The following is an 11,561-nucleotide window of genomic DNA, read 5'->3' on the forward strand; positions in this document are numbered from 1 at the left end:
CTCTTCTACCATGTCACCAAAATCACTAGAAGAAGTTTGTTTGGGGAATTTCTCTATGAAGTCAAAGCAGATACCCCTTTTGGAAAACAATGGGAACATGTCCTCTTTAAACTTCTCTATAGTGACATCATTCTGAGAAAGCATCCCAATCCATGTCCATGCAAAATGCAACAGTAAGTGGAGAATCCCTTTATATAGGTGGTTCACATTTGGGAACATTTGGTAGAAGAAAATCCCTTCAGTTTTTTTATTAATGACTGGAGCAGAGCCATATATGAGCTAAATAATATTTCAAAAATGTTAAAGGATATGAGAGAGAGTGATTTGGGTTAGATTTGAAAAACTGTGATTACATCTGAACATCAATTTATATCCACTCCTAATTTGAGTTTGCAAATGTGATACAGGCTTAGAAAATATGTCTTATAAGCACGATAACAAGGTGCAGCCAGCTGTGGTTGTTTACTCAAAACACACCTCAGTCATAGCAGTCTTCCTACCACTCTTTCCTCCCCACTTTTGTTCTTTTGCATCTTCAAGACAAATAGAATTAGTGGTATCAACCTTACTACAAGGAGAAGCACAGACTTACAAAGAGCATCACATACCTGTCTACATGTAGAGGGGCTGGGAGGCCAGCTGGCAAGCCCAGCTTGGTGGTCTCCTTCCATCAGCCCGTGCTCTGACATAAATCAGTGGCCCGGACTTCAGAAGCCAGGGCATACAATTAGCAGAGTTTACTGCACACACAGAAGTAGGCGGGAGGCGTATGATGTCAAGAAAAGAGCTGAGTGCTTCTATTCTGGCCCTGCTTTCTACTGATGTTCTGGTGCTTATTCATTGTGACAAAATCAAGAATGGTATGGAATTCTGCATATGTGCCTTGTGCCATCCTCTCATCATCAGGAATCTGGCCTATGACATATGTGCCTCAAAGTTTACCCAGTGAGATTAAGTTCATGTCACTGTGCAAATATATGTAGAATCAGCTGTGGATCTCCAACCTTTCCTTGAAATAATATTGTTAAAAAATGCGACAGTATTTCTATAAGTGAAGTTATGCATTTTTCTTTGTATTCTACCCAGGATACATGAATGCTGCTTTACATTAGTTGAACAGCTTGTATAGAATGCATTGAATGCACATCTACTTATTCTTACCTCGCCAAGCTAAAAGTACACACATTTTATGTGAGGGGAATTTCCTATGTTGGGAATTCTCTTTAGATTCAAATGAGCTTGGTACATATCTTGGAATGGAGTATAGCTATGAGTTTCAATACATTAAATTGTGTTAAACTCTCACTTTGCATACTACAGATCTGTAGTGGGAAACCTCTGTTCTACCAGGCCTTGGAGATTGGCCCAACATGCCATCTTGGACAAGCCATAAGCATATTTCCAAGGTTTCACGTTATAGACTATATCAGGGATGGGAAAGTTCAAGAAACTGCTTGAAACCACAAGGTAAGTATCAGATGACTGACATATGGGCACCTCTGTCCCTATGAAGGTGGTGTATGGAATGGGGTAACTCAAGGTGTAACCCACCAGCTAGATCCTCTTCCCTATCCCCACTATGTATTTCTGATGCATACACAAAATTGTAAAAGTATCATTAACACACATGTGAACCTATTGAAGTTACTGTAGATTGCATGGACAATCAGTTTGTCAGAGAGAATGCTAGAGTGATTGTACGAAGAGCACTTTACTATGTTCAAAATGTTGGGAAAGAGACACATCCAAACACCTTCTTGTAAAACAGATATTGGCTGGGAGAAGGATGAATCTGTAAAACTGTCCATGGAATTGAAAGTACTTTTCTGGTGTCCTGATAGTACATAGATCAGCTCTACAATCTTGTCTCTTCAGCTTTACGTATTAAACAGGAATATTAGAAGACAAAATGTAGCACAATAGCATAATGTCTGAAATGCAAGAGAAGTTCAAATGGTTTCTTAAACATGCGTATTTATGTTCCACATATAAATCTTACTTGTGGTATCTTGTAGGTAGACAGGATGGGTGCCATATGAAGACATACATTTGAGTTAGGTCCCCCAATGACTGCTATTGGAGTGCTTTCAGCATCACATTTATAGTTAGGGATAACCTTGACGCTTCTTGAGAGAAGCTCTATTGAAGCTTGAAAGGTCCACTTTTCACTAAAATGGCTGTTATACATGTGGAATCCGAGAGTAGCATTGGGCAAGACCCAGGGATTTCCATTGATCTCCTTTACAGCAAATGCCAAGGCCAGGATGTGTTGATAGAGCTGAGTCATCATCCTGTATTGAGAGTTGAAGGGTACACCATAATATATTGTCATAGGAGTAGACTTGGGGTGCATAATAATAATAATAGTAATAATAATTTTTATTTATACTCCGCGCATCTGGCTAGGCTGTCACAGCCACTCTGAGTGGCTTCCAACACATGAAAACATAATAAAACATCAAACATTAATAGTAACAATCTGATCCAATATTAAATTCACAATAACTTTAAAATAAACAATTTACATCAAGCAAAGCAACAATCCGTCGTCATCTAATAGTAAACAGTAAAATTAAACACCAGCGAATAATAATTAAACAGTTCACACATCAATCTATAATAATATAATTAACAGCAAATCACAATGCATAAAATACCACAAAACATACAAAACCATGAAAAAGGATCAAATTGAGAAACAAAGACACACAACTTATGAAACTACTTTTTAAAAATATCCCTGAACTCCTCTCTTCCCAGCTACTGCTCCTGTTCTCAAAATCATATTCTATGATAGGGTTTGTTGGGCAAGACACCTGACACCTTGACTCTGACTGTCCCAGAGGCTTCCTAGAGGCCAGACCCAACCTGGGGCAGTCTAGGGCTGCTTCCACCTAACTCAGTCAAAGTCCAGGTCCACCCAAATTTGCCTGATTCATTTCAAGATTCAAGCATTGTCTGAATCTGCTGCACAGACCTAGCAACTCCTTCATGGTTGCTCTTTGTGTGTATTTGTGTGTTAGAGATGAAGCAATCTGTCATTTCTTTTTTCCTAATTTAATTTTCTGCATGATCACATCATGTTGCATTTATATTAAAAAAACCATCATGAAAATTCAGCAGTGATATACATATCTTTAGAAAAGCTATCTTGTCAGGCAGTATACTAGGGTGAAACTGTCCTGTAGAATAATCCTGTAGACTAGAGGGGGAATAATCCTGTAGACTAGAGAATAATCATGTAGACTAGAGGCGGATGAACAAGGAACATCCTTATGGCTTCATGTACTGAATGTATGCATTGCCCTTAGCATTGAAATCACAGATTTCTTGAATACATATACATATTTTGTTCTGAATTCTTATTCCTTTGTTTAGAGGTTTAATCAATATAGGAATATTATTATTTTTCAAAACCCCAAGTGAATCTGACATTCAAAATGTGACTCTATATCGCAGTCCAACCACTTTAAATCTGCCAGCCTCATCGAAAATGGAAGAGAAATAAAAATAGCTTGTTTAACTCCCATGCTGCATGTATTTATAATTTACTCATGCTATCCCATAGGGGCATAGGATGGCCATGTGAAGACAATCGTTAGAACAAGATCAAATGGGGGATAGACTTAATGAATTGGTAGAACAACTGAAGCTCCTATAATTTGCTAGCCCACTGGCTATATCCAATGGAAGTCCAACACCAAGGACTAGGTTAGCTGTGAATAACATCATTTTATAATATGGGTTTTAAAAATTCCAACTTACATATGGTCATCTGAAAATTCCTGAGATGGGTGTTTTTCAAAGGATAGGGTATCTGAAAATATGTAGATCTGAGAAATAATGCCAGCAATGATGAGATCTCCTGACTGATAATATTTGTGAAGAATACGGACAGGCTCTCTGACAGAACACAGAGGAAGAGGAAGAAACTTGCACAAGCTCTGTATCGGCAGTAATATCACCTGCAATAAAAACCCTACCATCTTGCAAGGGATTATTTATTTTTGGCACAAATTTAACTATTTTGCCATTGCCATTCAAATGATCCTGAATAGCAAAGCCTAACTTGAATGGTCATTACTTTAGATGATGCAAAGCCAGAATAGTACAATATATAAAAAAGGGTCACCACAATGATGGTTATCTGTGTTTCTATATAACCAGCTCTGAATAGTTCATAGTTATTAACAAGACCTTCCTTATTAATAGTCTTAATTTTAGCATTTTGCATGTGGCCAGAATAAGTCCTGAGGGTGTGGGAAGGATGTTATTAGGAATAATGGGATAATTACAGGTGAGGTAATCACTTGATATGGGTTGTCGAGTCTCTGCAATATGACTAAAGAAAACATGTTTATCACTTTTCAGCCAAAGTCTTCTCGGAGTCATCCTGAACGGGAGACCAAGAGAGTGAAGGCTTCTGGGAGAAAAGATGGTTCACTTGTCATCTACTGCTGACACTCCATTAACAGATACAATTATGTGTTGGTTAATGATATGGTGCTCTAAAAAAAAGCTGCTTCACAAAGGGAAGACCAATAAATTTTCAGATGGGGTGAGTGATGTGGAAAAAGGCCCAAACACCACATAATAGCCCCAAAGATAAACAAACAGAGCATCAGGTCAGCTAAATATCCATTATTTAAATTACTTTTGAAACTCTGATAATTTACAAGTGGTGTTATCTGTCTGCTAATGGAAAATTTCACTTGGAATGTGAGCTGACAGCTGGCATAAGAAGACACAATTTTTAGCAAAACAAAACAAAAAGCCTTTTTTATTGTTTCCAGGTAAGAAAGATTATAAACAGGGAAGGGTGTTTTGATTGTTAAGAATTTTCATTTTATATTACTTTTAACTCTTGGTCCTTTTTGTGGAAGTGCTGGCTGCAAAGTGAAACCGAAATCTGTGGGAAACTGTGGACTTTCATGTGGTTTTGGGGCAAGATGCTGATTCTTCTTCTGATAAGTCTCTTAACTTTGCCAGGATTCCTAGGAACTGACAGCATCTTGGTTCCCCAACACATAAAAAATGGCTTTTTCAGAACAACAGAGGTTAATCACCTATTCACTCTTTTCTCCAGAGTGAATTCAATAGTCAATATTTATGACTAACTATCATGAATCACCAGGTCTAGAAAAAATTATATAAGGCAGCTGCTGAACACGTCTTTGCAAATATTCTATTGTACACACAGAGAAAAGTACAAAAATGCAGAAAGGACAGGTTTCTTAAGTCTTTAATTTTTCTTCCTTATAAGCTGTTCCCTGTTGTTCAGCTCAGGCCTCAGAATGATTATGTAACATTTGGGGGAAAAGATGCAGCCCAGCAGCCCAATACCAGAGGCTAAGATAGAAAAGATCTCCACTGCCACCATATATTTTCCCTTGGTGCTCAGGTAGGAGGGAATAAAGGACAGCCAAACACTGCAGAAGACCAACATGCTGAAAGTGATAAACTTGGCTTCATTGAAACTGTCTGGTAACTTCCTGGCGAGGAAAGCCACAGCAAAACTTACAATTGCCAGGCAGCTCATGTAGATGAGGACACAGTAAAACATGGTCACAGACCCTTCATTACATTCTAGTATAATTTCTTCTGTCATTGAGTGCATGTCCACATCTGGGTATGGCGGAGAGGTTGCCAGCCACACAGTGCATATGCCTGCTTGAACAATGGAGCAGGAAAGGAGAATGGAGTGGCCTAGTCCTTTCCCCACCCATTTCCTCATCCTGGATTCTGGTTTCGTAGCCATGAAGGCCAAAACCACTGTGAAAGTTTTTGCCAGGACACAAGAAACAGCAGTTGAGAAGATGATGCCAAAAGCTGTTTGGCGGAGGAGGCACGTCACCTTCTCAGGTCGGCCAATGAAGAGCAATGCACACAGGAAGCAGAGCAGGAGAGAGATGAGGAGAGTGTAGGTGAGGTTTCGGTTGTTTGCAATGACAATGGGTGTGTCATGGTGTTTCATAAATGTACCTAGCACCAGAACTGTGATCATGGAAAGGAAAAGAGAGAAGCAGGCTAAACTGATGCCCAAAGGTTCTTCATAAGACAAGAAGCTGATATCCTTGGGTAGACATGCATCCTGGTTCTTGCTTGGATAGTCTTTGTCTGGGCATTTATCACAGTCATTCATATCTGGAAAAAATAAGGAAATGACCTTTAGCTCATATCACCTTGTTGGGTCCAGTTGACTTTCTGTCTGAGAAGAAAAGAGCTCTGCTCAAATTAAATCACATGTTGAATACTGTCTAATGTGCTGCAATGTGGTATTGTTGAATTTAATTGGTTCAGAACTATGTGGTGCCACAGCCAGAGCCAATGACAACTGAATGTTTATTCACACTAGTCTGGGTGCAGCCTGTGTAAGTCAGAAGCAGTGGCAAGACCCTTCTAGATATGATTTGAACCACATACCACCCAACTACTCTCAATGCATAGTCATTCTCATTTGATTAGCATATTTAGACTGTCTGAAAGGCAATGATTACAAAGAGGTAGGGTCACACACACAGTAGATCATCTCCTCTTTTGAAACTTAAACTCAGCCTTCCTTACAGGACCATTCAATCCTAAGTACTGAGTCTGGATCTATTGAATCTATTTATTTCTCCTACCATCCTGGATTGCAATCTTCCCCTCTGGACATGGGATGCAACTGTAGCAGCAAGGGGGCTGTCCCTCCTTCACTTTCTTGCTGGATCCTGGAAGACAACTCTCAGTACAGACAGAAAGAGGCTGAGTCTAATCAATAAATGAAACAGCAGAAGGTTCATCAAGGGACTAATGACTTTGGAATCCTTTATGTTTTGGGGCCACTCTGTATGTTACTAAGGTGATACAGAATTTCAGTAATGTGTAATGGCCATACAGACAGCAATTGCTTTTTTCATATTCGTAGTAGTAGTAGTAATGTTTGAAATTATGTGATATTCCCTCAGTATTGTTCTGGGATGGCAAGTTAAGATTTGTGAGGTTGCCGAGATGGTAAAAATGACTGCAGCTAGCAGGGGCTCCTCCAATCAAAAATTCTATACAGAAATCCAAATTGCTTTGGTTTATTTTACAATATTTTTCTTTTTCTACTTAGGATTCTGGTTGAAGTCCCCCAGCGGAAAAAAAAATCCATTTAATTAGTCGAACTTACCACTTGTCTGCATTTTTTGATATATTGCTGCTTCAAGGTCACAATGATTGTGAAGAAATCCACTTTGTAGCTTCATGGTCTCTGAGCATGTATACTCTCTTGTGCTGGGGGAATGTACCAAGAGGCTCCATTTGACTGAAAGAAAACTTGCCCTCCTGTCTCCAGGCCCTTTCATAGAAAAACTGATATTTGATCTGGACCTAATGACCCACATTCAGATGAAGGATTGCGTGATGCAAAACCCACATTTGCATGGATGCAGCTTGTAGTGGGTCTGTGAATGGTTGGGATCAGGCTGGAACAACCTAGCTTTTGTTATTTTCATCTGAACTAGGATTCCCCTAAGGCATATTTACACTGTTGGCCATGCTTAACTTTATTTTGTAGTAAAAGTGTTCTTCTGTTTTGTAACCTCCTTAATAAAATATTGATCTTCTAGCAGCAAACCTTTGGCTCTTAATCTGGTACCTGGATGCTTTGGTCATACACCACTCATCAATTTACGACTCAAAAGATAGTGAGTAGACCTGCAGGTGGATAATGATTGCTTATTCAATACTGAATCTCTTTTGAATTAGCAAACAATGCAACCCTACCTGGTTAAACCAACTGTGCCATGTGATGGCATCTTCATCAAGGAGTAATGATTGGTCTGGAGGAGCCTGCGGATCTATCCTCCCAACTCTCACCCTGTGCAAACTTTGGTTGGTGAATATGATCCAATTGACAATATCCAAGCTAGATGCGGCCTCTCCATTCTGATTGATGAAGACCACATCTCCTGCAGTATTGTTAAATGAGATATTTCTCAGAAAGTGATGGAGCTAGATTGAAAACAGAAAAGACAGGGGTTTTGGAAAAGACTGCAGAACCTACAGCAAGTGGTGGGGGGGTGATTCAATGAACTGTCAGTGGATTCAAGTCCAAGTTTGGAGAGTGTCAACCAGTTTTCTTTCACACACATGCCTCTCTTTCAAACTTCCTTACAACCCTTCTCTCTCTGAATGCCCGCAAGTTAAATATGTGTGAGTAGCAAGGCTTCTCTCTCTCGTACTCCTCAGCATCACTGAACATCTTGGAAGACATGGCAGTGGTGTGCGACCACCTGCTCTAAGGAAGGATTTGGTTGATATGGGATAGAAGGAATGCTGAACATCTCTCTCAACCGTTACCACAGGTTCCTATATATGAATGCAGTGGCACCTCACTGGGCTGTAAAGCTTCCCTCATACAAATGCTTTATGCTCAAACACAGGGCAGTACCTACTCAAGGAAGGACACCACTATCATTTCCCTTTCCTATAGGGTCCACTCTCATTTGCAAGCAGCACAATATGTGGGGAATTATCTAGGATACTATCATATCAGTGCCACCTCCTACTCTGTCTGTAGAATTATAAATTCAGTTCTGGGTTCTTCCTAATACACCTGCTCAAATGTTTGAACTCTGACAGGAAAGAGCAAGCTGATAGGATTTTGGGAACCCAAAAAGTGTCAGGAAGGAAGAGGACTTTCACAGTTGAGGATGTTCAGCCTTTACCTGCCAAAACTGTAGATTCAGATTCTTCCCTCTCCCTCTGTTTGCCATTCCTCTATGTCTCAATCTGGCATGTAAAGCATGGGCCATGGCGTAGACAGCACTGTGGATGCTGTAACTGTGACCTGTCATGCTCATTTCAAAAAGTGATCCGGGAAGGCTCTCCAGCTTCTCTTCTCCCGTGCAAATATTCTCCTCTGCCTTGTCTGCAGTGATATCTGGGAACACACATTCAAAGGCTTGTTGCCAGAAGTCCCTGATAAAACCATCCCTATCTGTGCTGGAAGGGTTTCTGTGCATAACATACTGATGAAATCCTGGTGGGTTTTTGCAGTGAATTTCAAAGGATATAGCACCATTGAATATTCCTGCCTCCCAGTACCTTTGAAAGACAAATGAAGCAAACTCAACCTGGGCTGTTATTATCCATACTTTACTTTTTACTTTCTTTGTCTTGTCATCATTTTCTGAAAAGTATGAAAGCAACCTAAAAGTTGTCATGGAGTAAGATTCTCCAGAGGCAACCACTACATTAGCATTGCTGCTAAAAATTTTCTCGTTTATTGTTGCCCCCTGTGTTAGCATGCCAGGAATTTCAGAAATAAAACTAAAATTGGGGATTCTTTCTATGAATGCAAAGCAGACACCACTCTTGGTAAACATTGGGGAAATAGTTTGCACAAATCTTTCTCCATTGTCATTGTCCATTGCAATAATTCCAACCCATGTCCACCTGAAATGCAGAAGCAAAGAGAGAATTCCCTCATACTGAAGGGCTTCCGAGGGTGCCATCTGGTAGAAGGGAAGCCCTGGGCTTTTATCATTCATCACTGGAGCAGAGCCATAAATGAGCTAAAGAGGGAATGGAGGAAGAGAAGAGACAAAGTAATATTTGCAGAGTTCTTTCAAACTATTCATATACATTATGTGGTGAATCCTGTTAGTCAGATATGCCTTTTGCCACCCACCAGGGGTTGCATTCCTTTCCCATTTATACTAAACACACATGCAGATGGTCTGGAAATTACGATCATCTCCTATTCTTGCTTGTTACACATTTGTTATGTTGACCAGACAGGGGCATTGTTCTTATATTATCTTATATTTTTTTAACTTACACATACTTGCAAAATTTGGCAGGGTCATGTACAATGGATAAAACTGATTGGAGAGACACATAATGCCCTAAACAGAGGATTGCCTAAGACTGCAAAAGACATTATTTACTGTAGCCATGTCAGAATTGCAACTTGGGTCGCATACACATTCCTTCTCTGGATCTTCTTTCGTATTCATGATGCATATACCCCAAGACACAGCAGAACTGCCATTTCTCCCTCTTCTTTTTCAAGACCTCAGACATCATTTATGAACATTTATTTCACTTTGGAACCAGCTGCTCAGTACTATTACTGTTTTCCTGCATAACTGGATTATATCTGCAATTTGTCATACCTTCAGAGTGTGTTTAATTTGAAAGTGCTTTCCCCCTAAACATACACATATTGCGTGTGGAGTCATCGCTGGTGAGAGAGAAGCCCCCTCTCCCACCAATTGCCTTTGGGATGTCCTTAATGTGTGTTACAGGTAGGTAGCCGTGCTGGTCTACCATAGTCGAAACCAAATAAAAAAATTCCTTCCAGTAGCACCTTAGAGACCAACTAAGTTTGTTATTGGTATGAGCTTTTGTGTGCATGCACACATTCAGATACTTAATGTGTGTGTAAGAGATTGGGGGTGTGACATATTTTTTTCTGGTATTGCAGCCTTTCTTTCCCCTAATTCAGGTAATTTTATTTTATTTTACTCCTGTACCACCTTTACATTCCAAAGAACTGGTTCTGCTCCAATCTCATCCCAACCCAGAACTGGTAATACACCCTGAACGGGTGCTGTGAAAGTGTGCATGCACATGAAAGCTAATACCAAGAACAAAGTTAGTTGGTCTCTAAGGTGCTAGTGGACAATTTTTTTATTTTATATATTTCTACTGCACCAGAGCAACACGGCTACCTACCTGAAACTCAACCTAACAGAGGTATAGTACATAGGTGTCCTACCTGCGGAATCTTATAGATATCCAAAACAGTTGCCACATAAAAGGAGATTTCAGAATCAAGTCCCCCAATGACCCCTGCCAGATTATTTTCAACATCACATATATAGTTAGGAACAAATTTCTCCACCCTGGATAAAAGCAGCAGTGTGGCGAGATATGTGCTCCTTGCATTGTTATAACTGTCATATAAGTGGAAGCCCAAGGTGATATTGGGTAAGATGTGAGGGTCTTCATTGATCTCCTTGACTGCAAATGCCAAGGCCATGATGTGCTGGTAAAGCTTAGGCACCACCCTGGAATGAGAGTTGCAAAGGGCATCAGGAGGAACATATACCGGTATATCATTTTACATATCAACAAAGTAGTTAAGCACATAGACTTCAGTGGAGTTAACTCCCTGTCTATTCCATTGCTGAACAGTTTTTATAATTAGCAAGTTCTTCCTGATGTTTAGACAGAATCTCCTCTCTTGCATCTTGAATCCACTGGTTTGGGTCCTTCTCTCTGGAGAAAACAAGCTTGCTCCATCTTCCTGGTGACAGCTGATGAGATATTTAAAAATGTCTATCCTACATCCACTCAGTCTTCTATTTTCATACCCAACCCCCTCAATGTTCCCTCATAATTTTGGCTTCCAGACCCTTGATCATATGTGTCACCCTCCTCTGCATATGTTGCAGCTTGTCAATATCCTTCTTAAATAGTGCTGAACACAATTGAGCATAGTACTCCAGGTGTGGTATGAGCATGGCAGAATAGAGCTGCTCTATTATTTCTTTTGATTGGGGCACTATACTTCTGTGGATGCAGAC

General features: G+C 40.0%; 1 protein-coding gene across 2 annotated transcripts; it reads right to left on the reverse strand.

The window, feature by feature from the left end:
• Positions 1-2,042: 2,042 nt before the first annotated feature.
• On the reverse strand, positions 2,043-10,661 carry LOC310662920 (vomeronasal type-2 receptor 26-like). Of its 2 annotated transcripts, XR_014504343.1 has the most exons (5): positions 8,694-10,661; positions 7,750-7,977; positions 6,624-6,750; positions 3,766-6,144; positions 2,043-2,291 (listed from the first exon to the last, which is right to left on the reverse strand). XR_014504343.1 is itself a non-coding variant. In XM_083410298.1 (4 exons), the coding sequence occupies exons 1-4, from the start codon at positions 9,516-9,518 to the stop codon at positions 5,243-5,245; spliced, it is 2,082 nt and encodes a 693-aa protein (XP_083266424.1). In that variant the 5' UTR covers positions 9,519-10,661; the 3' UTR covers positions 2,395-5,242. The 2 variants fall into 2 exon arrangements, 1 of the variants encoding a protein (XP_083266424.1); XM_083410298.1 differs by lacking the exon at positions 2,043-2,291 and having other exon boundaries at positions 2,395-6,144.
• Positions 10,662-11,561: the final 900 nt, after the last annotated feature.

Source organism: Podarcis tiliguerta, assembly GCF_965153285.1.
Source record: "Podarcis tiliguerta genome assembly, chromosome: 13".
Lineage (NCBI taxonomy): Eukaryota > Metazoa > Chordata > Lepidosauria > Squamata > Lacertidae > Podarcis > Podarcis tiliguerta.

Excerpts from the sequence above, each read along its gene's own strand:
- LOC310662920 (XM_083410298.1), bottom strand. The coding sequence starts at position 9,518 with ATGAATGATAAAAGCCCAGGGCTTCCCTTCTACCAGATGGCACCCTCG. Across the intron at positions 6,751-7,749 it reads GGCACAGTTGGTTTAACCAG|ACTCAGCCTCTTTCTGTCTG; the intron begins GTAGGGTTGCAT and ends TTTATTGATTAG. Across the intron at positions 6,145-6,623 it reads GAAGATTGCAATCCAGGATG|ATATGAATGACTGTGATAAA; the intron begins GTAGGAGAAATA and ends TATTTTTTCCAG.